At 42.5% G+C, this 26,937-nt stretch overlaps 1 protein-coding gene across 1 annotated transcript; it reads left to right on the top strand.

Moving 5' to 3' along the window:
- Window positions 1-2,846: 2,846 nt before the first annotated feature.
- LOC310791584 (NLR family CARD domain-containing protein 3-like) lies at window positions 2,847-26,937 on the top strand (the record flags this gene model as incomplete). Its single annotated transcript, XM_083653251.1, has 7 exons — window positions 2,847-2,864; window positions 3,392-3,476; window positions 20,702-20,838; window positions 21,856-21,949; window positions 22,320-22,430; window positions 25,115-26,104; window positions 26,267-26,937. The coding sequence occupies 7 exons, from the start codon at window positions 2,847-2,849 to the stop codon at window positions 26,935-26,937; spliced, it is 2,106 nt and encodes a 701-aa protein (XP_083509377.1).

A 26,937-nucleotide genomic window follows, 5' to 3' on the forward strand; every position in this document is an offset into this window, starting at 1 on the left:
CAGATGACAGAGTGCATTTACCTAATATAGGCTATATTATAGGGTATAATATTATTATAGGGTATAATATAGGCTATATAGCAGGGAGATGTGAAGGGGGAAAAAACAGACTTTATTGACACAGGAGGTAAAAAGAGAAAAAAGGAAGAACGTGGGGAAACTGCTGTGGGCTGTGGGCGAGAAAAACAGCGATAGAGGTCCTGTGACAGATTAAGCTTATTATTATGTCTGTTAATTTTGCAGACTAATGTCAACTTCGTTTGAGCCGAATAGCCTAACCTACTTACCATACTCATAAACTGTAGGCACGGAGCATTCCTCCTGGCGACCCTGTTGCAGTAATGCAGTGGTTCTCAAACTTTTTCTGTCAGGCCCCACTTTGGAGGAAGAAAATCTTTCGGGCCCCACCGCCCCAACAAAATTGAAACAAAACGGTCCAAGTTTAACTTTTATTGACATAATGACCATTCATTTCTATATTCTGGCTGTTTTGCCCTGCACATCTTTTCAAAAACAATAACAATAAAGTGCAACCTCTACAAAACAAAATAAATTCAAATATCTTAATTGTGAGTTCAAGTCACTATCACTGTATTAAGGGCTGCAATGAGCCTGTTTTCCACTGCAAATCGTTTCAAAACAATAATAAGGTGCAACCTGCAGAAAATAATAAGTGCAGACATTTGTGAGGACTCAAGTTTTATCAGTATTAGTGGCTGCAATGAGCCTGTTTTCCACTGCAAATCTTTTCAAAAGAATAATAAAGTGCAACCTGTGCAGAAAATAATAATAATAATGGTGAGGACTCAAGTTTTCTCAGTATTAGTGGCTGCAAAAACCCACACAGTTCTCCCAATTCAGCCCGTGTTGTGTCAGGTAACTGTCCAGAAGCATAGCTCTTCAGCTGTTGCTCTGCTTGTAACGTACTTGCAAAACAGCAAATCCTCACTCAGTGACTCCGACGTGACAAAGCGAACATAGGCGATAAGCAAGCAGTCTTTATTGCTGTCCGTAGCCTCGTCCACTTGTAAGGCGAAACGTGTGTCTGTCAGTTTTTCCGTGAGTTGTTCCTCGAGATCATTTGAAATGTCACATATACGTTTTGCAACTGTGTCATTGGACAGCGGGATAGTCTTCAATTTTGCAGCGCTGGTCTCATCCAGCATAGTTGACACCATATGGATAGCTGCTGGGAGTATGAGCTCCTCAGCGATGGTGTGCGGCTTCTTGCACTGTGCAATTCTGTATGCGACCTTGTATGACGCTAGTTGTGCTTTGCTGTTCACTGATGCCACTTTTACAAAGCGATTTTCCTGCTTGCGGTATTCACCGAGTTTCCTCTGAAAGAACCCGAGTGGCTTATTGACGAAAGTGGGGTGTGTTGTCTCCAAGTGTCTTTTTAATTTGTTAGGCTTCATGCTGTCCGCTGCCAGAGTTTTCAGACAGAGAACACAGACTGGTCTCTCCTCGTCTCCTACCGCATTGACTGTGAATCCCAGAGCAAGATAGGCGTCATCATATTTTCGTCTCGCTTGTTAGTTGACTGCCGCCCTCCGACTCCTTGTTTGTCCGAGCCAAATGTCTCTTCATTGTGCACTAATCTAAAACACTAAAACAGCCTCCAGTCTGTCTGATGAATGAACGTGTCACTACGGAAGAGCGGGGTTTGTTTATTTCCTCACGGGGAAAAGAAGTCCGACCTAAAAATGGGCTAAAACATAGGTTCCGCGGATTTCACCCGCGCCCCACCTGTAATACCACTGCGCCCCACAAGTGGGGCGCGCCCCACACTTTAAGATACACTGCAGTAATGGATCGCATATAGGCTATTTTTTTTACTTTCTTTTAAACCTTTCCACTTTTTATTGCGGCAAATCTATTATTCCTATGGAGTTATGGATTTGTTGGGATATACTGTAGGCTATTTTAAATTGTTTTAAATAGGCTACTAAAATTTAGTAGGCAGTAAATGCACAGGAATACGATAACTTTAGTTGTTTTTCGTAAGGGAACGTGCACCGACCAGACCCACCCTTGTATTTTTTTTAATGAGTTGAGCTTCAATCCTTCTTCCCGACCGTGCCCATTACCCTTTTTTTTCCAATATTTTATTTTCTAGTTTTCTTGAAACAGAACAAAACAAACAAACAAACGAACAAACAAACAAACAAAAAACAAGCCACAACGACACTCAATATTACAGTTTCAGTTTCGTAATTTAATATCGTGCTACCAGCTGGATAGGATGCTTATGTGCTTCTAGGAGATGTTGTGTAAGAGGTCAATGAGGAACTAGCCGGGCAAGTCACCTGCTGCCCCTAACCTCATCAAGGTAGGCTAGAAACGGCTCCCAAATACTTAGAAATATTTTAAATGAGTTGGTCCTTAGGGATCTGTGTCTCTCCATCCGTATAACAGAAATCATTTCCGTCGACCACAATTTGAAAGAGGGTGAAGAGGGAGATTTCCATTCAATCAAAATTTGTTTTTTTGGCCACAGTTGTCCCCGGTGTCAGAGACTGTTGCACAGAGGGGAAGATCTTATGCAACTTGTGCTTAGAATAGTGAAGACGATGAGCGACTTTGAATTGGATCAGCGGGTGCCTACTATTAACTGAGCAGAGTTGTATCACAGACAGACTCCTACCCCATACAATGTCAGACAAATCAACACCAAATTCCCCCTGCCACCCCTCTCTAATTCTCTCAGTAGAGGTCATGGTACAGTTATCAAACAGTTGTACAAGTCTAGAAATGAGGTGCATGGAGTGAGGGGGGCTCAGCAAAACATCGAAAAAGGCATGTTCATTTGGGACCCCCTCAAAATTATGAATCTTGGATCGAACATGGTTTCTGATTTGCAGGTATTTGAACAAGTGCATGCTGGGCAACTCAAACATCCTCTTTAGTTGATCAAATGATGCAAAATGACCATCTATGTATAGGTCTTTGATGGAAACCAGTCCCTTCTCACTCCACGCATGGAAGGTTTTTCCTGACCACAAAGATGGTGCCCGTTACCCTTTTAAACAGACGTTGATTCAGGGCTACGTCCACTGGCAGAACGAAAGCCATAACAAAGTGACTCGCCATTCCGTCCTTGTGACTTTTAAACAGGAGACGAGGCGTAATGATGCTGCAACGATCACGGCTTTCACAGGCTGTGTTAAAGGGGCGATTGACTCAAGGGCAGCAGTAACAGTAACAGTTCAAGCTTAGCTACCTAGATTCCTTGTCTTAGCAGTATTGTAAGATACTTGTAATATACTGTACTATACTGTACGATACTGTACTATCATGCAATATACTGTAATATTCTTCAATATACTGTAATATCCTGTACTATCCTGTAATATTGTGATATGCTTGAATATCCTGTACTATCCTCTAGGCTCCAGAGAAGAGGATGTGGCCTTCTGTAACTCTGAGGTTGTTGTTGTGGGCCTGCCTGCTGGCTGCAGAGAGTCCAGAGATGCGTAAGTTTGCATTGATTTTACAGGCTTAGGGTTATAAAGTCTGAAAACTGGTCATTTATTCATTTATATCTTTCAAGCTCTCACTCACTCTCTCTCTCTCTCTCTCTCTCTCTATATATATATATATATATATATATATATATATATATATACTGTATCTATGTGTATATATATATATATATACATATACATATACATGTATGTATGTATGTATGTATGTATGTATTAGATTTGTTTAAATTGATTAAATTGATTTTCTTTTTCATTTGGCCACCAGGTGCACCCCCAGTAAAATCTCCAGTGGATATAGGGCTGGCTTACCAGCTGCTATGCTGCTATAGGCTTAGACTGATGTTTTTTCTTCTTCCCGTTAAAGTCTTTTCCAAGACACACGGAGCCATCTGTTCACATTCATGTCCCATTCATACATATTACTGACTTGGCTTCTTCCCGGAGTCTCCGGGCCCTATCGTCGTAAAATCTGTAATTTAGCGCTTGCACATGTTTAGCGCCGAGCGGATCGCAAAATGGGGTCGTGCTTAAGCGCATTGGTATTCTCTCTGCCGCACTAAATGCCTGTGCGCTCAGCGCACACTCGGTGCAAAGCTCCAAATAGGCGTGTTTAAGTCCAGAAGTATTCACAGGTGTGGCCTGGCAATGCCTGGGCATTACAACAATCAAACCAATCAGATTCCCGTCTTGCATTCCCTCTAATACAGTTTGTGCGATGCATGCTGTAATTCTTTCCATGCAAAATTTGGATATCAACAATCATTGCATCAAATACCAAAAAAAAACATCTATGATTTGCAGCTTTTAATTGATGCAATTCGGGTTATTTGGTTGGCTGGAAAATAGAAACGTGTTTGCAACGGTGAAACAGGGACATTTGATTGACAATAATATTGCAAGCAGGCTACAATGTCCAAGTTTTCTCAATTCATTTCCCATTAACCTCTCTTTGTAGCCTATTTGTTCCTGAGGGAGGGGGATGGGAGCTAACAGATGCATGTAGGCTACTCAAAGGGGGGGAATAATTGTAGACTAATATTATAGTAGGCTATTAATTATAGCATTGCTGTTAAACTGGGCGATGCTGTGTGTGTGTGTGTGTGTGTGTGTGTGCGTGTGTGCGTGTGTGTGTGTGTGCGTGCGTGCGTGCGTGCATGATATTAACAAAACATTTTCACCTCGTAATTTTCACATAAAACACCCAAATAATGTTATTTTTAATGTGCACTCAAGGCAATATCAAACAGGTGTTGTCTATTGATTTTAAGAATGGCATTTAACTGTTTTTGCAAATGAATTTGAATGAAATTGCGCGATGGATACTATAATCTCCATGCATAATTTGGACATCTGCACACCATCGCATCAACACCATCGCGTACCAATACCACTCTCTTCTTTATCAGACAAATCTATTTTGTTAACCTTTTATCCTTTCAAAATCATGCAAAACACATCTTAACACATCCTCTCTCTCTCACTCACTCACACACACACACACACACACACACACACACACACACACACACACACACACAGATAGGGCTTATTGCATTGTAGCCTATATATTTGTATCTTTTCTCCACTCAGGTTAGGCTAAAGCAGGGATACTCAACTTGCTTTGCCCGGGGGCCACTTTCGTGAAATGATAGAAGGCCAGGGGCCAGTTAAACAAACAATATACATTTTTCTGTAGGGTTTTGGGGTGTCAGCCGGAGTTTAGTCTGACAATGTTGTGCACACCAGATAGTTAGTTAGGTTAAGTTAGTTAGGTTAAGTACATACATACATAAGTGCCTGAGGAGCGAGCAGACAGCGGTATTTGACAATTTAGCAGCTAAATCATAGATTATTGAAAGATATTCCATATTCCAGACTGAAATGCTATAACAGAAGTGGAGTATTGGCCAGAATGACATGAACATTTGGACACTTATTCAGCGGGTATCTTGCATGTTGCGTTCAGGTGCACTGGGAAAAAGAAAATGCAATTCCATCTGTGGGGCCCGCGGGCCGCAAGTTGAGTATCACTGGGCTAAAGCATATTCCTATGTTGTGCCTATAATATTAGGCTATGTCCTCATTCTAAGCACGTGCTTACTGTAATGAGATGTTTTGTTATAGCCTGTAACATACACATGTAAAAATATCCGTTTCTTAGGTAGGGATATGTGAGGATTTGATTCCAGCCTATGTCAATATATCAAAATTGTGATGACTCTCAATGCAAGTGTCAGTTTCATTTTAATATTGCATGCACAATTGGCAGATTAAAGGCCCAATCCGTCAATACTCACTATTACTGACACCGGTGGCCGTTAGTGTAACTGCAGGCAGCGTGTGAACGAGCTGACGCGCGGGCACCATACTCGCACGCGCACAAGCAGTTGCCTGGCAACAGCAGAGCTGTTGTTGCTTTGTAACGTTAACTCATAAAAGTCACTTGAAAACGGCAACCTGGACAATTTATCGGTCAGATCAACCTTGAGATGCCCAGGAAGGATTCTGGATGAATTAGGGGACGTTATTGTGGCATGTTTGGCCGTGTTTTGGCTTGCGTTGGCTGCGGGGGAAGTTGATACTCATGTTAGCACAAGCCAGGAAATAGCCTGCTCCCCTGTATGTACGGTACCGTGTAATGCCTGGAGTTGACCAAACTGAACAATCAAACAATGTTTCATAAGCATAACAGTAACGTTAGGCATATTTACGACTGTTAAATTCATTATCCACACAAGACGGTGACGTTATTAGTGGGGCTGGTGGTCATTTCTATAAATGTAAATTAAAATTAGTTACCCGCGATTAAAATCAATAATATGTGCAGTCCCACTGCAGCTAACTGAAGTGGATACTCACATTAGCACAAGCCAGGAAATAGCCTGCTCCCCCTGTATGTACGGTACCGTGTAATGCCTGGTGTTGACCAAACTGAACAGTCAAACAATGTACCGTAAGCATAACAGACAGTAGGCTAACGTTAGGCATATTTCCGACTGTTAGATTCATTATCAACACAAGACAGTAACGTTATTAGTGGGGCTGGTGGTAATTTCTATAAATATAGCTAAATCTATTAGTTAGCCGCGTATAGCATCAAGCTAACGACTCACCACCGCAGCTAAATGCAGTCAAACAATAATGTTCCATGACCATAAGCATAACGGTAGTAACGTTAGGGTTGCATTACTTCACACAAGACGGTAATGTTAGCAGAGTTTCTGACCAGGTGGTCAGATACTTGTACTACGGAGTGACAGTAAAAATCTTGAATCTTGAAAATCCATTAGCAAGCAGCTAACGTTATCTGGTCAAAACCACATTACAGTAGCTACAAGCAGCAAGTTTCCTTCATGAACCGAAAACACAGTCCTGACTCTAGTTTCCCTCCAATGTCGGTCACATTGCTGCTGTCTGGCCAGACGGGCTTCATTAGATAAATATTTATTTATTCATTTAGTGTGGACTTTTTCTGGAGTCTGTGTTGTTTCCTTTTGCTAGCAGCTAGCGACGAACGGAACGTTAAAAGCTAGTTTAGCCATTTCCTGTTAGCCGTCTAGGACAAGAGGCTCATGAACGCGCGCAGACGTCACATCCTCTAGCTGTGGCGGGAGATGCTATCCACTTCGAAACTGCGGTTTTTCCATGTATCTTCTGAACGGCTGGTCGGAGAGAAACGCCCCTGGTCGCCATTTTTAAGTTACGTCAAGGCGCATTCACTCAGTGCCAATAATAAACACTTTGTGCACATTTATTTCTCGCCAGAACCAACGGAATGGGCCTTTAAAGGAGTTTGCTGTAGGCTATCACCAGCTGACACAACTTCCTCAAAGTAATCCACTTTGCAGGCTTTTAGCGGAGGAATACGGTAGTTGTATGGTTGGGAGAAAAAGCAGTGCCGAATGAGACCGCTGTTTGGCAGAAAAGTAAAGCGCTGAAAATTGTCAAAATAGAGCGTGCATGTACACAGATATCGATTTGTTTAAGTGGGCGTTGTTTTAGGTGGCTAAATTACGTTTTAGTTCTTGGCCGTGTAGTAGAGAGACAGAGCTGTGGAGGCTGTTGCTTGAGTGCTGGGTCTCGATAGACGGTGCGCTCAGCGTCAGAGAACACTGTACCTATTTCAGTTAGTGTATGCAACTAGCTGATAGGACCCCACTTCAAACAAACCAAACTATCCCTTTAAATCTAGTTCCAGAGACACCTCCTCTCAGGGCCTAGCATTTGTGTCCACCTATAGTCCTATAGCCTATCTAAGTCAGTCAAAGAAGTAGTGAGTAGATATTGGCACATACTGGAAAGTGACTTTCACATCTCTAATGCTTTTCAAACTTCACCCAGATATTTTTATAAGAGGTCCTCCAATTTAAGAGATGTTTTAGTAAAGTCAGATCTGCCCAAGAGACCCACTCACTTTCTTTCTCATTCTATTCCTTCTGGTAATTTTCCTTGCCATAATTGTATACATTGTTATGCTATGCTCAAAGGTAATCATTTCACACATCCAAGTTGTGGTGTGAACATTAAGAGAACACAGAATCACATGTAACACTAGATATGTTGTTTACTTGTTGAAATGCCCATGTCATTTATACTATGTAGGCAAAACAAAACGCGAGTTAAAAACCAGAAACACAAATGCTCTATTATGCAATCATGATGAGAAATCATCAGTTGTGAGACATTTTAATAGTTTGAATCATAGTTTGAGTGATCTTCATTACATCATGGGCATTGAAACAGTAAATATGTCACGGCGAGGAGGGAATAGAGACAAGTAGGGGTCGACCGATTATCGGTTTGGCCGATTATTATGGCCGATATTCAACATTTTGCCGATTATCTGTATCGGCATTTTCATTGGCTGTTTGCCGATATAATAATTTAATAAAAAAATGCGCTAATTTGCGGCTGCTGCAGCTGGAAGGAGCCTCTCCTACAGTACTGTAGTTCCCTCTGTGTGATCTGGAGCAATGTCCCTCCCACAGCGCTATCTGATTGGTTACACATCGAGCAATAGCCTATCAGAGGGCTGCTCAGAGATGAAATCTGACACCTCAGTGCTCCAGCCTGCACAGAGGCAGGCCGTCTGAGCTGTGCTGCCTCTGTGCAGTGGACTTGACTAGTTGGCTGTTGCGACTGTGACAGTCACAGTGTTAAGGTAAAGCTGCAGATATTGCCATGCCGAAGTTGTACTAAAGTTAATATACATAATAATTACCTACGCTGACATTTCAAAAACACCACGATCTTATGAGCGATTCGTATGAAGCGCAGCCTCGCACAGTGCAAAGTGTGTGGAGATAGGTCTGTCTATAAGTGAGAGAGATGAAGCAGTATCATTGAAAATGCGCACATGCACTTTGTTGCAGTGATAACGATAAGATAACAGAGATTATTTGTGTACTGATAGCATATATCTTTGAGTAATGTTGGTGCCTGCAGTGCTGTGCAAGTGCAACTCAAACTTATCACCACCGCTGTTGAAGAGGGCAAAATAGCGTAGTAACCTCACAAAGCATGTATGGGGCACTAGTTTTTAATTCCATAGTAGCGTGCGTGTCCACGGTGTAGCGTCGCTCTTTTTGAATCAAATGGCCATGGTTGTCAGTAGCGAAGCTCTTTTATTGGTCCACGGACACGCAGGACGCTGCGTGTCCGAAAAATACATTGGCAGGCATGTCTGGGCAAGCAGAGCGGACTTTTTTTCTGCTCTCTCTCTCTCTGCTTGGAACAAGGAACCGAATAAACTAGGACGAGACATTTCGTCAGCGGACTCTAGAATGAAACAAGGAACCGAATAAACGAGGATGAGACATTACATCAGCGGATGCACGGATGAACGTGTTTGTTTCAGTATTCTCCTTTGAGAGCCTGGGGGTGAGGTTAGTGTCAGGTGTAAGCGGAGGGAAACCCTCTATTATTTTGTTACTGTAGTGAGTCGGTGTTAGTTTGTTAAAAGTATAAGTCCACAGCTTTATCTTGATAATATGCCCAAGTCTCCACTAGATTGAACACACACACACACACACACACACACACACACACACACACACACACACACACACACACACACACACCACTTTGCTTAATGTTAATAGTTGACTATTTTCAATTAACACATTCACTGCCAGCCGTTTTTTCAATACTGTAGGTAGGTTCTGCCAAGGTTTTTTTTTTAGGATTCTGGCTCATCTTTCAAGAGCCGAGGATTCTTTTCTGCTAAGATTTTGTGAACACAAATGATCTCAAAAGAACTAATAGAATGTGTGCTTTCTCTGTCTAAAAGAGTTAGTTTGTAGAGTTAGTAGTTATGTAGGCATTAGCAGTAGAATACAGCATGGTTTCAGCGTCTGAAAATTTATTCTGAGATAAATGGCTTTTTGTGAAATTCGATAGAACAGTCACTTTAACCATTTATTTTTGGCGTAAGACGTCAGACATCTAAACAATAGTTTTGAACAGTAATTTCCTCCATAGCAGCAGGAAACCCCCCTCTCCTTCAAACTCCTCCCTCCGTGGGTGTGTCTCTGGTGGCTTTGCAGCGTTTGTCACAAGCGAGGCTCTGCCTGTCTGTGCTGCCAGGCTGCTGGCGGCTGCTCTTTGGGCGAGTCTGCATGAGTCGTTTCGGTTGTGAGCTCAGCTGCAATGAAGCTGCGTGCGATTGTGGGCTTTCTGCGGGTGTTTCAAAGTGTGTTGCACGCATAATCTATTATGCAAATTTGCAATCCCCCACCGCCAGCTCCCAGCGCGATAATGCGCGAAAGCGAAAGCGTTTTCGCCAATCCATTTTACAGTATGAGAGAATGGTTTCCTCGCGCGTTCCCCTGCAGTTTTGGCTCGGCTTTTTCTAGTCTGGAGAGCATTGTCGCCACTTAGTGGGTCGGTGGAATGGGTTGTACACGTTCGGTGGCTCCAATATTTTTATAGGAGACGTGGGGGGCGTTGATCCACGTCCCACGAGATATCTCGTCATTGGCAGTCAACCGTTGGATTTTTTAAGACGAGATATCTCGTCAATGGCAGTGAACGTGTTAATATTGCAGTTGGATAAACTGAAGAAAATGCATTTTAACAATGGGTCGTGTTATTCAAAATTTTGACACCAAGATTTTCAATTTTACTGCAAATATATATCGGTTCCAAAATATAGGTTATCGGTCTGCTTGACTCGCGATAATCGGTATCGGTATCGGCCATGAAAAAAACATATCGGTCGACCCCTAGTCCATGGTCTAATTTGTGTCAGTTTAGGGGTCCTTGATGTGAAAAAGTTTGAGACCCACTGATTACCAGGCAAATTGTTCCAGTCAGATGGAGCTTTAAATTCAAAGGCATGTCGTCCAATTTCTTTTGAAATTCTAGGAACAAAGAAAATGGTTAGTTGTTAATGGTATCATTATTTCTGCCATTACTGTGTGCTCGCTCTCTCTCTCTTAACCCTCTCTTAAAGGAGAATTTCGGTTTTTTATCTTCCCCCTTCTGTGGTTCCTCTGAAGAAGTGTGGTTTCACAGAGGGGGGAGATGGGCTCTGTAACCCCATCCGGGGCAGATCAACATTGACTGTTGTGTTGTTGTTAGCTTAGCTTTTAGCTATTAGCTAAATAATTATATTTACAACCATAATGAACCGTGATCTGACAGAAAAAGTGTCATTTAGAGAGCGCGTGCACTCCCGTCCATCATGCCCCGCACTCGCCGCAGGCTCTCGTTATAGCCTGTTTGAGGAGACTACTCGGAGCTCAAAATCTTCCGTGGGCATCCGAATGAAGCCAAACTATTTCGGTAAGTAAAACATAATATTTTAAGCTGGAAATGAGGACCGTGGTGTAAAAAACCGAAATTCTCCTTTAAGGTGTTCTTCCCGTTAAAAGGGGTCTTTTCCTTGCCGCGGTTGCTAAGTGCTGCTCTTGTTGGGAAATACTTTCAATTGTAAAATCTCCAGTCTACCTGCTCTAAAGCGCCTTGAGATAACTCTTAAGATTTGCCACTATATAAATATGAAATTGATTAAAATTGAAGAATGCAACAGAACAGAAAAGAGAAGAGACTTCTCCGAATCTTTATCTATTCAGGGGAGTCTCACTGAGAGCAATGCTCTCTTTTTCAGGAGTGCCCAGTTCACATTCATACCTGGAAGCTGACCAGTACAACCACAGTCTGATCTGTGGCCACTGAGCAGCTCCACTGGAGTGGTTGGGGGTTCAGGGCCTTGCTCAAGGGCACCTCAGTGGTGGTAATGAGGGAGGGGCAAGCATTGCTTTTTGATTTCCTGCCGTTCCCGGGGATCGAACCGCCGACCTTCTGGTCACAAGCTCGCTTCTCTAACCGTTGGGCCACCACTGCCGCACACTGCAAAACATTTAAGAAATAATTATGTATCATTATGTGTTAACAGTATTGTTTTTCTTAAAATACCTCCTGTCTTGAGATTATTTCACTTTTCCAATAAAGTCAACCTGTTTTAACGTCACTACTTAAAGTCCCTGGAAACCAGAAATATTTCTTTATTATTTAGCATTTTGAGTTCATCACATCACAGGACCCTATGTTAATAAGCCACCAGCCAAATTTGAACGATGATGAACGTCGCAAAGTATATAAATTTAGGTTTGACAGTCTGGCAAAACTCATGAGAAAATCATTATTTTTTAGAGTGTATTTCTCCCGCGGACTGTGTGGGCGTGTCCCATCTGCAGCAGGTTTTCCGAGAGAGAGAGAGCGCGAGACAGAGGGGGGAGGGAAACGGAGAAAGAGATCGAGTTACACAGCACTCGCGAGTAGGGCATTCACAGACTAGTCGACTAGTCGACTAGTCGACTAGTAAAACCACTAGTCGACACTGTGCTTAGTAGTCGACTAGTCGTTTTAGCAAAAAAAAAAAAAAAAATTTTTTTTTTTTTTTTTTTTTTTTTTTTTTATCTTTAAGAAAGAACATACATGGACTATCATATCCCATATCCCCCACAAAGAACATCAAAACACAACAAAACAAAACAAGAAAACTGCATAAGATACACAATAATCCAAGAACAAACAAGACTATTGGACAAACAACCAAACAAAAACAATGCATTCAAAGTAAATACATAGATCTTGCCCTGTTGGCAGCTAGGAAATGCATAGCTTTAAATTGGAAACCATCCAATCCCCCAGCTGTAGTTCACTGGTGGAATGAACTCTCAAGCTACCATACGTTGGATAGCATTTACTACAAGAGCAAAGGCAGATTCTTAGACATCCCCAAAATATGGCAACCACATACAGAGTTTGACTTTAAGAACTTTTTACCCCAGTGTCATTAGGCTTATCAGGATAGGAGCTGAATGCATTGTTTTTGTTTGGTTGTTTGTCTTGTTGTTTGTTCTTGGATTATTGTGTATCTTATGCAGTTTTCTTGTTTTGTTTTGTTGTGTTTTGATGTTCTTTGTGGGGGATATGGGATATGATAGTCCATGTATTGTATGTCGTGTAAATACCTCATGTTCTTTCTTAAAGATTAAAAAAAAAAAAAATTTTTTTTTTTTTTAATTAAAAATAAATTAAAAACGGTTAGTCGACTAGTCGACTACCTTTAGGGACGACTAGTCGACTAGTAAAATTCACTAGTCGTGAATGCCCTACTCGCGAGTGTGTGTGTGTGTGTGTGTGTGTGTGTGTGAGCCACCAGCCTGTGTGTCTCTCGCTCTCTCTCTCACTAGTCGAGAGAGAGCGAGAGAGAGAGAGAGAGAGAGAGAGAGAGAGAGAGAGAGAGAGAGAAGCATAGCGCTTGGCAGACGGCACACAGAGTGGGAGGGAGATGGACAGCGAGGGAGCGCTGTCACTGGGGGCAAAGAACAAAAAGGAGGGTGGGTGCGGATTGCGCGCGTGTACAAAGGTTATATAGAGCTTATGACGTCATAAGCTCCTGCGTTTTAGCACCTCACGCACTGCTGTCTTCAATGAGGAAGTACTTTGTAGAATCTTGTAGAAAAGTGGCGATTTTAAGGCTTTGAGTTGAAAGTAATGTATAATAATTTCGGAGGCACAAAATTACTAACATAAGACCCTAAATAACATAGTTAGAACGTTTTTGTGGATTTTGGTTTCCAGGGACTTTAAAGTGATAATACGGAAGATGTTCATCTAAATAAATGTGTGTTAAGTCACTATCTATCTGATAGTGACTTTACACAATGGTGATTGAGCCTATGACCCATTGATGGAAGCTTTTGCATTTTCAGTATTGCAGCATTTATGAACTTGCTGTCTGTGGTGACACAGGGTGGGCGGAGCTAACACAATAGACTCACTCTGTAGGTTACTGTAGGTTCACAGGGTGGGCGGAGCTAACACAATAGACTCACTCTGTAGGTTACTGTAGGTTCACAGGGTGGGTGGAGCTAACACAATAGACTCACTCTGTAGGTTACTGTAGGTTCACAGGGTGGGCGGAGCTAACACAATAGACTCACTCTGTAGGTTACTGTAGGTTCACAGGGTGGGCGGAGCTAACACAATAGACTCACTCTGTAGGTTACTGTAGGTTCACAGGGTGGGCGGAGCTAACACAATAGACTCGCTCTGTAGGTTACTGTAGGTTCACAGGGTGGGTGGAGCTAACACAATAGACTCACTCTGTAGGTTACTGTAGGTTCACAGGGTGGGCGGAGCTAACACAATAGACTCACTCTGTAGGTTACTGTAGGTTCATAGGGTGGGCGGAGCTAACACAATAGACTCACTCTGTAGGTTACTGTAGGTTCACAGGGTGGGTGGAGCTAACACAATAGACTCACTCTGTAGGTTACTGTAGGTTCACAGGGTGGGTGGAGCTAACACAATAGACTCACTCTGTAGGTTACTGTAGGTTCACAGGGTGGGCGGAGCTAACACAATAGACTCGCTCTGTAGGTTACTGTAGGTTCACAGGGTGGGTGGAGCTAACACAATAGACTCACTCTGTAGGTTACTGTAGGTTCACAGGGTGGGCGGAGCTAACACAATAGACTCACTCTGTAGGTTACTGTAGGTTCATAGGGTGGGCGGAGCTAACACAATAGACTCACTCTGTAGGTTACTGTAGGTTCACAGGGTGGGCGGAGCTAACACAATAGACTCACTCTGTAGGTTACTGTAGGTTCACAGGGTGGGCGGAGCTAACACAATAGACTCACTCTGCAGGTTACTGTAGGTTCACAGGGTGGGCGGAGCTAACACAATAGACTCACTCTGCAGGTTACTGTAGGTTCACAGGGTGGGCGGAGCTAACACAATAGACTCACTCTGTAGGTTATTGTAGGTTCACAGGGTGGGCGGAGCTAACACAATAGACTCACTCTGTAGGTTACTGTAGGTTCCTGACAACTCTTGTGTGATGTAGGATAACAAGCTACTTTTTTACGGTCTCTGCCAGCATTACGGGTGGTTACTATGGCTGAACACACTGAGTAATGTCACATAATAACACTGTTTGGATCTCACCTACATTTACCACTCATCGCCAATAGGTGTCCCCCAAGAGAACAAAACTGAAATATTCCATATTAACACTTTAAAGAAAAGGTTTTAACCCTGAATGAGACTCAGTATCAAGGAGGAACGATGGCCATGCTAACAATACATGTTTACTTTCACTGATGGAACTGTTTCTCCCTTTATGTTACAACAGGCTGACTAAGACAAATATCAGAATGAGTCAGAACATCATTGCATGCCTTTAAGTCTCAAAGCAGGTTGAATGTTTAGCTGAAGCATTGCTGCTCCGCCCCCCCTGACACTGACAAAGCACACGCTCACATTTAAAATGTCACAGCGTCCATACTTTTTGTCTTTGCAGAAAACACACACTATGGGACACTAGGGGGCAGTGTTGTCCTCAGGCCAGACTTGTCCTCTGTGACTGGCTCCATCACCAACATAGGATGGGAACATGGAACTGAGTTGGCCATGGAGTGGTATGGAGAGGACGTGCTTTCCTATGATCAATTCAAAGGTAGGCTATACTGAGCCACAGTGTATTTTGTCACTTTTAAGATATTTTGGTAACCCTTTCCTTTACAGTCCCCTAATTACCAAGTATTTACCTGGTAACTACAAGGTAAATACCTGGTAAATACCAGGTAGTTACCAGGTATTTACTAGGATATTTACCTGACAACTACCATGTATTTACCTGGTAATTACCTGGTATTTACCCAGTAATTATAGATTATAAACCTCCACTATTACCTATCAATTCGTGTAAATGTGACCGTGTTAGGTTGATAATAATTCAGATATTTACCAGGTATTTACCAGGTATTTACCCAGTAAATGGCCAGGTATTTACCCGGTAATAACCAGGTATTTACCCGGTATTTACCAGATATTAACCCAATAACTACCAGGTATTTACCTGGTATTTACCCAATAATTATAAACTTGTACCATGTACATTCCAAAACGTTATCAAGTAAAACCTCACAAGTTACACAGTAAGTAAGCTTAAACTGTAGTGTAAAAGGAAGCCTTGTTTGTGTTTATGGTATTACCATGTTCTTACTGTACCATATCCTTTGGAATAGAATACCCCATTGTCCCTGTAATCAACACAAACTTGTACCTTGTACCATGTAGATTTTGGTGGTCAAAGTTCAAGGTCACTGTGACCTCAGGAATGCCATTTTCTAGCTCATTAACAGAGTTTGAGCGCGAACAGAGGAAATGTAAGTGTGAGCAGGGGATTTTTGAGTGCGAGTGCAGGAAATCTGTCCAAGCAGAAAACTTTTGAGTGTGAGAGTACAGTTTGAGGACAAGCAGAGAAAATTAAAGCACAGACGGGGGCTTTTTGAGTCCAAGGGTCCAAAATATGAACGTGAAATTGATAAATCATGCTCTCAAATTGCTTGAACGACCTCTTGCTTTTAGATAGGCAAATAATTCCGTAGTGTAAACACTGCCCGTGTGCTTATATTACCGAGATTATTAATGATACAAAGTGGGTTGATTACCGGTAAAGCCATCCTTTAAGAACTCTGTTGAGAAGCTAACCCTAACTCTAAAGCCACCTATTTCTGAAGAAAATGGTGAAAACGACATACCCAAACTAAAATGCTTACTGTGGCTGAACCGCTAGGGTTACAGACAACTGCCTGACCTTTTCTGAAAGGTAAGACTTTGAAGTTTCTGTTCCAAGTGTCAGAATGACTCTATGTGTTACTCACCCTGAGTAACACCAGCTCAAACACAGTGGTTGATTCTCGCCTAGAATAAAAAACACTTTTAGAGTGTAAACAGTTACCTGTGGTTGTTGTATTTATGGCTAGAAACCCAATGGAGACATAGCCGCAGCAGGGGCGTATGCAGAAATTGAATTATAGGTGGGCCTGGATAGGAAGGGGTGCAGATGCCCGGCCGAAGGCCGGCCCCACTCGGTTGGCCGGCCAAAGGCCGGCCGCCCAAAAAATTTGACGTGTTATTTTACTAAAAATAATGCATTTGACCATCATTTCAAGTAGAATGATACCACCCAAGCAAGAATATTTCAAGTGTTTCAAGTGCTTTACTGAAATATTTGGACCATATAATGATAATACAATTATCTCAACCTTAAAAGGTTACATATAGGTGCCAAATGTTGCATACATGAATGCTTATACTTGTGTGTATACTGTTACTTTATACAGAAATTAGAACCACTGATCCATAAACTGCTGTGAGTTTAAAAAATAACAACACTGAGGCTGCTTCAAGTTTGAACAAGACGCCGTCTGGTTTATTTATCCAGAGAGAGAACAAAATTCCTAGATGTCATGAAGTTGTCATGCATTAGACTCTGGAGATGATGTGCTCTGCGTTTTTACAAAAGTAACAAAACCATTGGCTAGCAATGCAGCAGCAAGTTTGCCTCTAGAAAACAACCAATTTAAAAAAAAAAAAAAAAAAAAAAAAAACTTTTTTTTTTTTTTTTTTTTTGGGTGGGCCAGGGCAAGAAGTGGGTGGGCCTGTGCCTACCCAGGCCCACCCGTAGATATGCCCCTGAGCCGCAGGCCTTACCACATCCCAACTCAAAGAAGATGAAAAAATACCAAAACATATATATATATATTTTTTTTATAAAAAAAAATATTAAAAAAGCCAAATAATCTGAAATGTTGTCTTTGTCTTTGTACAAAGACAGCTACAACTTCCGTTGTGTTGATCTGATCCGAAAAAGGAAGACATGGTTCGATGCGCAAGATTCAGACAATTAATTTGGTATGTAGCATGAACAGCATTGTTCAGAATCAACTACCTAATTAATCACGTAAATGACAGATGAAGTTTTTGTAGGGAGATACCTAGGCGGATTTCCAAAAAGCCATTTGAAAAAGCCATTTGAAAAAGCCAAATAATCTGAAATGTTGTCTTTGTCTTTGTACAAAGACGGCTATAACTTCCGCTGTGTTGATCTGATCCGAAAAATGCGATGCGCAAGATTCAGACGATTAATTTGGTATGTAGCATGAACAGCATTGTTCAGAATTAACTACCTAATTAATCACGTAAATGACAGATGAACAGCAAAAAATCTGAAACGTAACGCCCGTGTTACGGTGCCATGCAAGAGGTTAAGAACTCTGTTGAGAAGCTAACCCTAACCATGTTAAGAACTCTGTTTGAGAAGCTAAGCCTAATGGCCCAAACACACCTGACGTCTATCCTATGCACGTTGCCTCACTGAAGCGACTGCACGCGTGCTGCAGCGATAGTTTCGGTGTCTGGTCTATTTTTTGTGCGAGCCGTGAGCAGGATGCGAGCAGCCAGGCATGAAGTCAATGCAACTTGTGAGCCGGCATGGGGCAAAACAGAGCTCGCGAGGCATGGAGCAAAACAGAGTGCTTCTGGTGTGACTGGTGTAGCGTGGCAGTCGAGCTGACAGGACGCTTACGTGACACGCTGCTTCTGAGCTGCTTCAGGTGTGAACCAAGCATAACCATGTTGCTTCATATTTGAAGATCGTGGTGAACTGAACACTTCAACTGGAGACCTGACGATCAGAGGATTGACCAGAAAAGACAGTGGACCGTACACAGTCAAGATCAACAAACTCACCTGGCAGACTCATCTTCTCAAGTTAATCTGTAAGTGTTTTATGTTGGCAGTTTCAAGTGGGTGATGTGTGTTGGTTTCCCCTGAATTCATCACTTGGTAGCAGGTTATGTTTTGGGAGCATGATTGACAGGTCACATGTCCAGTGATCGCCCAGCTTGCCGATCTTGGACTAATAGCAGGTTGACGTCATGGTGACTATGTCCATATTTTTAAGCGGTGCAACCGCTTCTATGAGTGACAATAGAGCTCAACAGACACGTGACTTTTCATCACGTAATTTGCCCCGGAAGTAAGTAAGAGTTTTAAGGCTGGAACCAAGCCAACACCTGATCCAGAGAATCTTGAGTGACCATGAAACATTCGGTTTAAGCGAGAACAAAAAATAACAACGGGGGCTAAAAGAGCTCTACTAATGATAGAAATAGTGGACTATTTAGTGTGTGTTTTATTTATAGTGTCCGAATTCTAAACTGTGAATTTGATTCACTATTTAGTCCACTATAAAATACCCACAGCGATTTCTAGTGAACAGCGAATATACCCTACATTTTCACTGCTATACCACAATGCAATGCGGTTGTCTTTACCGAAGAAGAAGAAAGTCGTTAGCTCGCGAGCTAACAAGCTTGTGAGCTATGTGAGTGAAAAATGATTGATTTTCTTTTTTTCTTTTTTCTTTTTTTACACTATATGGGAATAGTGAATGAGTGAACGATTCCGAACGCGACTTCTGTGTGTATGAGCACGAGGGTAGGCTACACAAGAGTACAAGAGGTGTCGTCACCTGGAAGTTCACCTGGAAGGAGTTAGGGGTAGGCAGTTGTGAAGTCACCTGGGCAAATCCATCTCGTGCTCCTGTGTAGGAGCACAAGATACAGTCTCACGAGATCTGGCGAGTGATGTCACCCAACTGCAAGTAATGTCAGGCAATTGCTTGACTGTGATGTCATCAGGCAGTCGTGAGGTCATCAGTGATGTCACTCGAGCAATTGCCCAACTGTGATGTCACTGGAGATTTGGGTCTGGATCGAGGCAACAAGGAAGAGGGTGTGTTTGTGTGTGTGTGTGCGTGCGTGTGGGAAGGGATGTCACTCAACTGGAAATGATGTCACGCAATTGCTCGACTGTGATGTTGATGACATCACAGTTCGATGATGTCATCAGGTAGTTGTGATGTAGTCACCTAAGATGTAGTCACCTAAGAGGTCACCTGGAAGTCACTCGGGCAGTGTGTGTGTGTGTGTGGGCCTGGATCGAGGCAACAAGGAAGAGGGTGTGTGTGTGTGTGTGTGTGTGTGTGTGTGTGTGTGTGTGTGTGCGAAGTTATCTCACCCAACTGGAAATTATGTCGCGCAATTGCTCGACTGTGATGTCATCAGGCAGTTATGATGTCATCAGTGATGTCACTCGAGCAATTCTCTTTAGCTAAAATTGGTTAAGTGGTGTCTACATGTCTTACTTTACTTTATTCATTTGGCAGACGCCTTTATCCAAAGCGACATACAAGTTATTTACAATAAAAACCAACAAGAATACAAAGTCAGAGACTAGCAAAAATAGAACAATATAAACAGTAAAACAAGGCAGTGACAGGATCAGAAAAAATCCGTTCATGAAGGAATACTGAAAAGGTGTGTTTTTAGTCTTTTTCAAAAGATGGGTAGAGTTTCGGCCGTCCTGACCGAGGGAGGGAGTTCGTTCCACCATTTCGGTTCCAGGGTCTTGAACGGGATGAGCGATTATTGAGTACATGTAATGGTGGAGGGGCGAGGCGTCCAGCACTAGTAGAGGGGCGGAGGGAGCGGTGTGAGGGCTGGAATCTGACCATAGATGTCTGCACTACTTACTTCAGCACCTGGGTGTGATTTGCATACAGTCTATGGTTTTAACATTGGTTGTGCAGGGGGGGAATCCTTCATGTTACATGTTTATTATTCATGTTAAGTGCACATTATGTGAAAAAGGTGTGTGAGTGTCTCTGTCTGTCTCTTTCCAGCTTTCTGCACTGAGACAGAGAAATCAAGAAAAACTGAATGTTGAAAAAACAAAACGAAAACAAAATGAAAAATGTGCATGTGAGTGATCATGACTGTAACTGTCTTTTTCTCGTCTCTTCACAGCTCCTGTCTCTAAACCCTCCATCTCTAAATGGTGTGCAGATGATTTGACCTCCTGTATTCTGAGCTGTGAGTCAAAAACCACCACAGACGCTGAACCAGTCAGCTACACCTGGGAGAAAGACAACACCAGAGAGAATTCCACAGAGTTACTCAAACACCAAATGACCATTACAAAGGTAATACAGCGATGCTACTGACAGTGTTTGTACCTCTGAGTCTTTCTGTCCATGTGTGAGTTAGTTAATGCACTGGTTCTCAAACTTTTTCACATCAACTGACACAAATTAGACCACAGACTCTCATCTGATAAGATTTGAGCTTTTAGATGTTTTATTACAGAAAGTGTATGAAGCTCATGACCAAAACAGTCATTGTGTTACTTGTGGATGGAATTATAGTGAAATTAAGTTATCCTTATTTTTGCTGGGGACCCTCTCATGGACCTCTGGGGTTCCCCAGACCCCATTTTGAGAACCACTGAGTTAATGTCCACTAGTAATATCAGGAGATGAACAAATGCATTCCTTTACAGGAATACACCATAATGATTTGTTCAACTTGCATCACATATTCATTGCACCAGCCGCTAGTTTTCAGCTGTTTTAACCCCCCTCCCTTCCTGCAGCAAGCCCAAATATAGAGTGCCAAAGTCACGCCCTCTTCCGGGTTAGACATACAAACCAAGGGGTTTCATCCACCATTTATTTTTTCATGGACATTTTGTAAAATGCTTATAAGAATAGTTTTACTTGGTCAAACCAAGCGATTCAGCTATATTTAGAATCAGGAGAGACCATAAAGAGAGAACATTTCACTCAGACTAAAAAACACACGCTAAATCCACATTTTTTTTTAGCTTTGGTCAGTTTTATATCATAAAGATTTTCAGGGCTACAATGGGGAACCTGTGAAAGACTGAAAGAGAGTGAGCATGTGAAGTTCTTAGCTAGCAGCTTCTGTGAGCTGTGTCTAAGCAGCTCCTCTCAACACAGCAGATTACATCATGTGCTTTAGGAGGTTAGGTGTTATTGGATGCTTCCAATGTGGGCGTTGGCTTAAGAATACTGTGCTTTAACCAGAGTAGCTGGTTTAAGCTGCTGAAGTGCCATTGAGCAAGACACTGAATCTGAATGCTCTGTTAAAAAGTGAAAGTGAAATGTGGTTTGTGATCTTATATTTCACTGGTTTTATAGGTGAATGATTTGAAGTATGCATCATTCAGCTGTAAGGTGGAGAACCCAGTCAGTGAGGAGGTCAGCCAACCCATCAGCAACCCCCTCATCCCGAGTGAGTTACAACACTTTAACAACAATGCAGTTCTGCCACTACATCTCTCTCGTCTCTCCCCTCCCCTCTCTCTCTCTCTCTCTCTCTCTCTCTCTCTCTCTCTCTCTCTCTCTCTCTCTCTCTCTATCTTAATCTCAACCCACCAGTCAAGGCAGATGGCACCTAGAGCCAGGTCTGCTCGAGGAGTTGTTTTCCTTCCTGCTGCTGCCAAATGCATGTTGGGGAATTGTTTAAATTGCTGCGTCGAAACTTAGTAAAGACCCTGGTCTTCAACCATTTGTAAAGCATCTCAGATAACTGTTGTTATGATTTGCTGCTATATAAAGCAACATGACTTGACTTAACACTTGTTGCTGTTGTTTTTCTGTAGAGTCTGATGGTGAAGGGAAACGGAGAACAGGGAGAATAGTCACCATCTTCGTGGTACTGACAATGTTGCTGCTCGTCATAATTCCCATTGTCAAACGCATACGCAGAACAGGTAGGAAGCCAAGAAATACTATATTTATTTACAATGAATTACTGTCTAATTGATATTATTAATACTGATGTAATCAAAAGGATCTTTGCCTCTAATTGATAGTATTCACATTTTATGTCTATATTTTATTTAGGTTTAGTTGCCTTACTCCATAACCGGGCCTAGACCAGCCCCCCCCCCCCCCCCCCCCATGCTTAATGTTGTTGAACTGTCTCTCTTGAGTTCCATTTCCACCCTGCCAACACAGGAGGCGCTGCACTCCTCTCCCATATACTTGAATAAAAGATTACCAGGTGTTTTCACTAAAGCTTTACATTACAGCCTGCAACGTACAGCGTAATGCCTTTTGTACTAACAGTGAGCCAATACAGTAGCTACTGATACATACTCTTTCAGGGTGATTCAAGACCGCTCCACTTCCTGAAAGGGAGATCATTCAGGTTGATCAGGGGTTTATTTTGTGATAATGACCAACTCGCTGCTCTACACTATCCTGCTTATTACAGTGAGACAGCCCCTTGGCATCAAGACCATTAGAGAGAGGTCTGACACCTGCATGGTCAGGCAGTCAGTCTGTCTCTCCTCCTTGGGAGGTCTGTGGTTAAGTTTATGGGAGTGGCAATTTGTGTTCAGCAGGATAATCTTCATGAATGTGAATCACTTTTATAGAGACACTGCGGAGCACGTCGGTGCCGCGTCTATGTGCCGACAGGCCGCAGTGCCGACAGGTCGCAATGCCGATCGCCCACAAGCAGAACCAGCTGAGCGAGGCGGCGTGCAGCGTGTCGGTGGAGCTAACCTCTCCCAGCCCCCACGTCAAACCTAACCTCCCCCCATGCCTAAACCTAACCTCCCCCAGACCCTAACCCAAAACCTAACCTCTCCCACCCCCACGCCTAAACCTAAGGTCGGCATTGCGGGTGGTCGGCATAGCGGGTGGTCGGCATAGCGGGTGGACCCCGAGCACGTCATCATTCAGAAACCACACCCAAAACGGGGGTAAACACAAACTCCCCCCCCAATCCTGGTGTTCTCCTATGTTGCGTGCATGGTCGCATGTTGCACACAAGATCATATATATGGAAGATGAACACTCCAACTTACTTCCTTGACAGCTAGATCCACATTTTTCTTCTCGCCAATTTTCAATGGCTTCCTTGTTTTGCTCGGGAGTAAAAAAAAAAACTTTAATTGGCAATTTTTTATATTTGTAGTCTGCACAGCCCACCAAACAACAGCTTTTAGCTATGTTTAATTCAAGGAAAATGAATGCTGGTGTTTGGAAGTGAATGGAGAGCTTTCCCCCATGATGGGCGTGGCCTATTTCATGCAGTGTCTCTATGCCTTTTGAAGCGTTTTCTGAAAATCACACAAATTGCCACTCCCATAATCCTTTGTTAGCCACAGACCTTATTTTATGAATTTAAGTGAAAATCCCCATTCTAAAACCCTATTCACTTTTCTCCATAAGCACCAACATGCTACTTCCGGACTCATTACAGCAGGGCTCTATATACTGAACAAGAATTATATGCTGCCATTTTGCACGAGTTGTAATAAAAGATCTAAGACTTTTTATTTTCACACAAAAGACTTATTCCTCTCATTTTGTCCACAAATATTTTTAAATCTGTGTTAATCTTTGCCAAGATAATCCATTCACCTGACATGTGACATATCAAGATGGTGATTAAACAGCATGATAGAGTACCACAGGAATGAGTACATGTAAAAGGCAATGGGATTTGTGTATGGAGATTTAGGTTAAATGCATGAGATAAGGCAATATAATAACACAAGTTTATGAAACAGTGAAGTTTGTGTATCAGCAAGATCATCTTCACAAACTAGGACCACTTTTATGACTTTTAAAGCGTAAATTGTTTTTTTAAACACGATTTTCAGAAAGCGCTTACAGAAATATGTCATCCCTGCACTACTCTATTGTACAGGTGTGCCATGGCCTGGTTAGCTCTGAAACTCATCGTTGATCAAACTATGATTTAAACTTTATCTTCGGCTGAACTTACATTTAGCAGACATCCAATGATTCAGTTATTCATTTATGCTAAGAGTGATTGTTTAACATATTCTTTCCTATACTTCTTTTCCTGCAGTAACAGTGGAGCTGAAAGAAGGTCGGTACCTAAATCACTCATACAATTATTCCTATTGATGCATTATAATAATAAGAATAAGAATAAACGTGCAAATCATTTCCTGTACAGCTCTACTTACTCCCTGCCTGTTCACCTCAAACTATACTTGACAAAAATACATGTTCCCATTTTTCACGAGTTGTAATAAAGTTCTAAAACTTTTTATATGCACAAAAAAGGCTTGTTCCTCTCATTTTGTTCACAAATGTGTTCTGTGTTAGTGAGCACTTCTCCTTTGCCAAGATAATCCATCCACCTGACAGGTGTGACATATCTATATGCTGTTTAATCAGCATGATTATTTATTGCACAGGTGTGCCTTGGCCTGGTCAGCTCTAAAACTCCTGGTTGAATAATAATAGCCAATTCTACAACAGCTACCTTATCCAGGCAGGTCCTGCTTATCCACCCACCAGTAATGAGCTGAATAGAGTCCATGGAGTTAGGAATGTGTAAATTAGCGGGAAATGTTTTCATTACTCTTTACTCACTCTCATTGATTGAATATGTTGTTTGGTCTTTCAGAAACTCTTGCTGCGTGTCAACGTCATCACAAATCTAATCTGAAGCATACGTTTGAGTGTCTGGATGAATGGTTTGCTACAGCAGGAAACAAAACACTTCTGAGTCAGATCTACACAGAACTTTATATCACAGTGGGAGCAACTGGAGCGGTCAATGATGAACATGAGGTCAGACAGATGGTAGCAGCATCCAGGAAACCAGCGAGACCAGAAACAAAAATCAGATCTGTAGACATCTTTAAAGCCTTACCGGGAAGAGATAAACCAAGAAGAACAGTGATGACAATGGGAGTGGCTGGCATTGGGAAAACAGTCTTAACACAGAAGTTCACTCTGGACTGGGCTGAAGACAAAGCGAACCAGGATATACAATTCATATTCCTGATCACTTTCCGAGAGCTGAATCTGTTAGAAGGGAAAATGTTCAGCTTGGTGAAACTTCTTCATCTCTTCTTTCCTGAGACCAAAAAAGCAGGAATCTGCAGCTTTGAAGAGTTCCAGGTTGTGTTCATCTTTGACGGTCTGGATGAGTGTCGACTTCCTCTGGACTTCACAAAAAACGAGATTGTGACTGATGTTACCGAGTTGACCTCAGTGGATGTGTTGTTGACAAACCTCATCAACGGGAAACTGCTTCCCCTTGCTCGCCTCTGGGTAACCACACGACCTGCAGCAGCCAATAAGATCCCTCCTCACTTTGTTGACATGGTGACAGAGGTGAGAGGCTTTACTGATGACCAGAAGGAAGAGTATTTCAGGAAGAGATTCACAGATAAGCAGCAGTCCGAAAGAATAATCAAAGACATCAAGACGTCACAAACCCTCTACATCATGTGCCACATTCCAGTCTTCTGCTGGATCACTGCTACAGTTCTGGAACATCTGTTCAAAGACAGTGAGAGAAAAGACCTGCCTAAGACCCTGACTGAGATGTACATCCACTTCCTGCTAGTTCAGTCCAAACAGCAGAAGCGCAAGTTTTATAAGAGAAGTGATAAAAAGACCAGGAAGATGATTCTCGCTCTGGGAAAACTGGCTTTTGAGCAGCTGGAGACACGCAACCTGATCTTCTATGAAGCTGACCTGAAGAAGTGTGGCATTGATATCACAGCAGCCTCAGTGTACTCAGGAGTCTTCACACAGATCTTTAAAGAGGAGTGTGTGCTGTACCAGCAGGAGAAGGTCTTCTGCTTTGTCCATCTGAGCATTCAGGAGTTTCTGGCTGCTGTCTACATGCTCCACTGTCACACAAACAGGGATAAGGAGGTTCTGGAGACATTCCTGGGTGGTAAAGAAGAAGAAGGTACATCTAAAGACAGTGAACAATCCCTGGATGTCTTCCTGGGGAGAGCCATGCTCAAATCCCTTAAGAGTGAAAATGGCCACCTGGACCTCTTTGTCCGCTTCTTTCATGGTCTCTCACTGGAGTCTAGCCAGAAACTCCTGCGAGACCTGCTGGGTCAGACAGAGTGCAAACCAGAAAGCATCCAGAGAGCCATCAGCAACCTGAAGAAGATGCACACTGATATTGGAAAAGGGGAGCACTACGAAACCTCTCCAGACAGAAGCATCAACATCTTCCACTGTTTGATGGAGATGAACGACCAGTCAGTAAATCAGGAGATCCAACATTTCCTGGAGTCAGAGAACAGATCAGATACACTCTCTGAGATCCACTGCTCAGCTCTGGCCTACATGCTGCAGATGTCAGAGGAGGTTCTGGATGTGTTGGACCTGGAGGCCTACAACACATCGACGATTGGGCGACAGAGGCTGATCCCAGCTGTGAGGAACTGCAGGAAGGCTCGGTTAGTCCAGATGTGA

Source organism: Poromitra crassiceps, assembly GCF_964638095.1.
Source record: "Poromitra crassiceps genome assembly, chromosome: 16".
Taxonomy (NCBI): Eukaryota; Metazoa; Chordata; class Actinopteri; order Beryciformes; family Melamphaidae; genus Poromitra; species Poromitra crassiceps.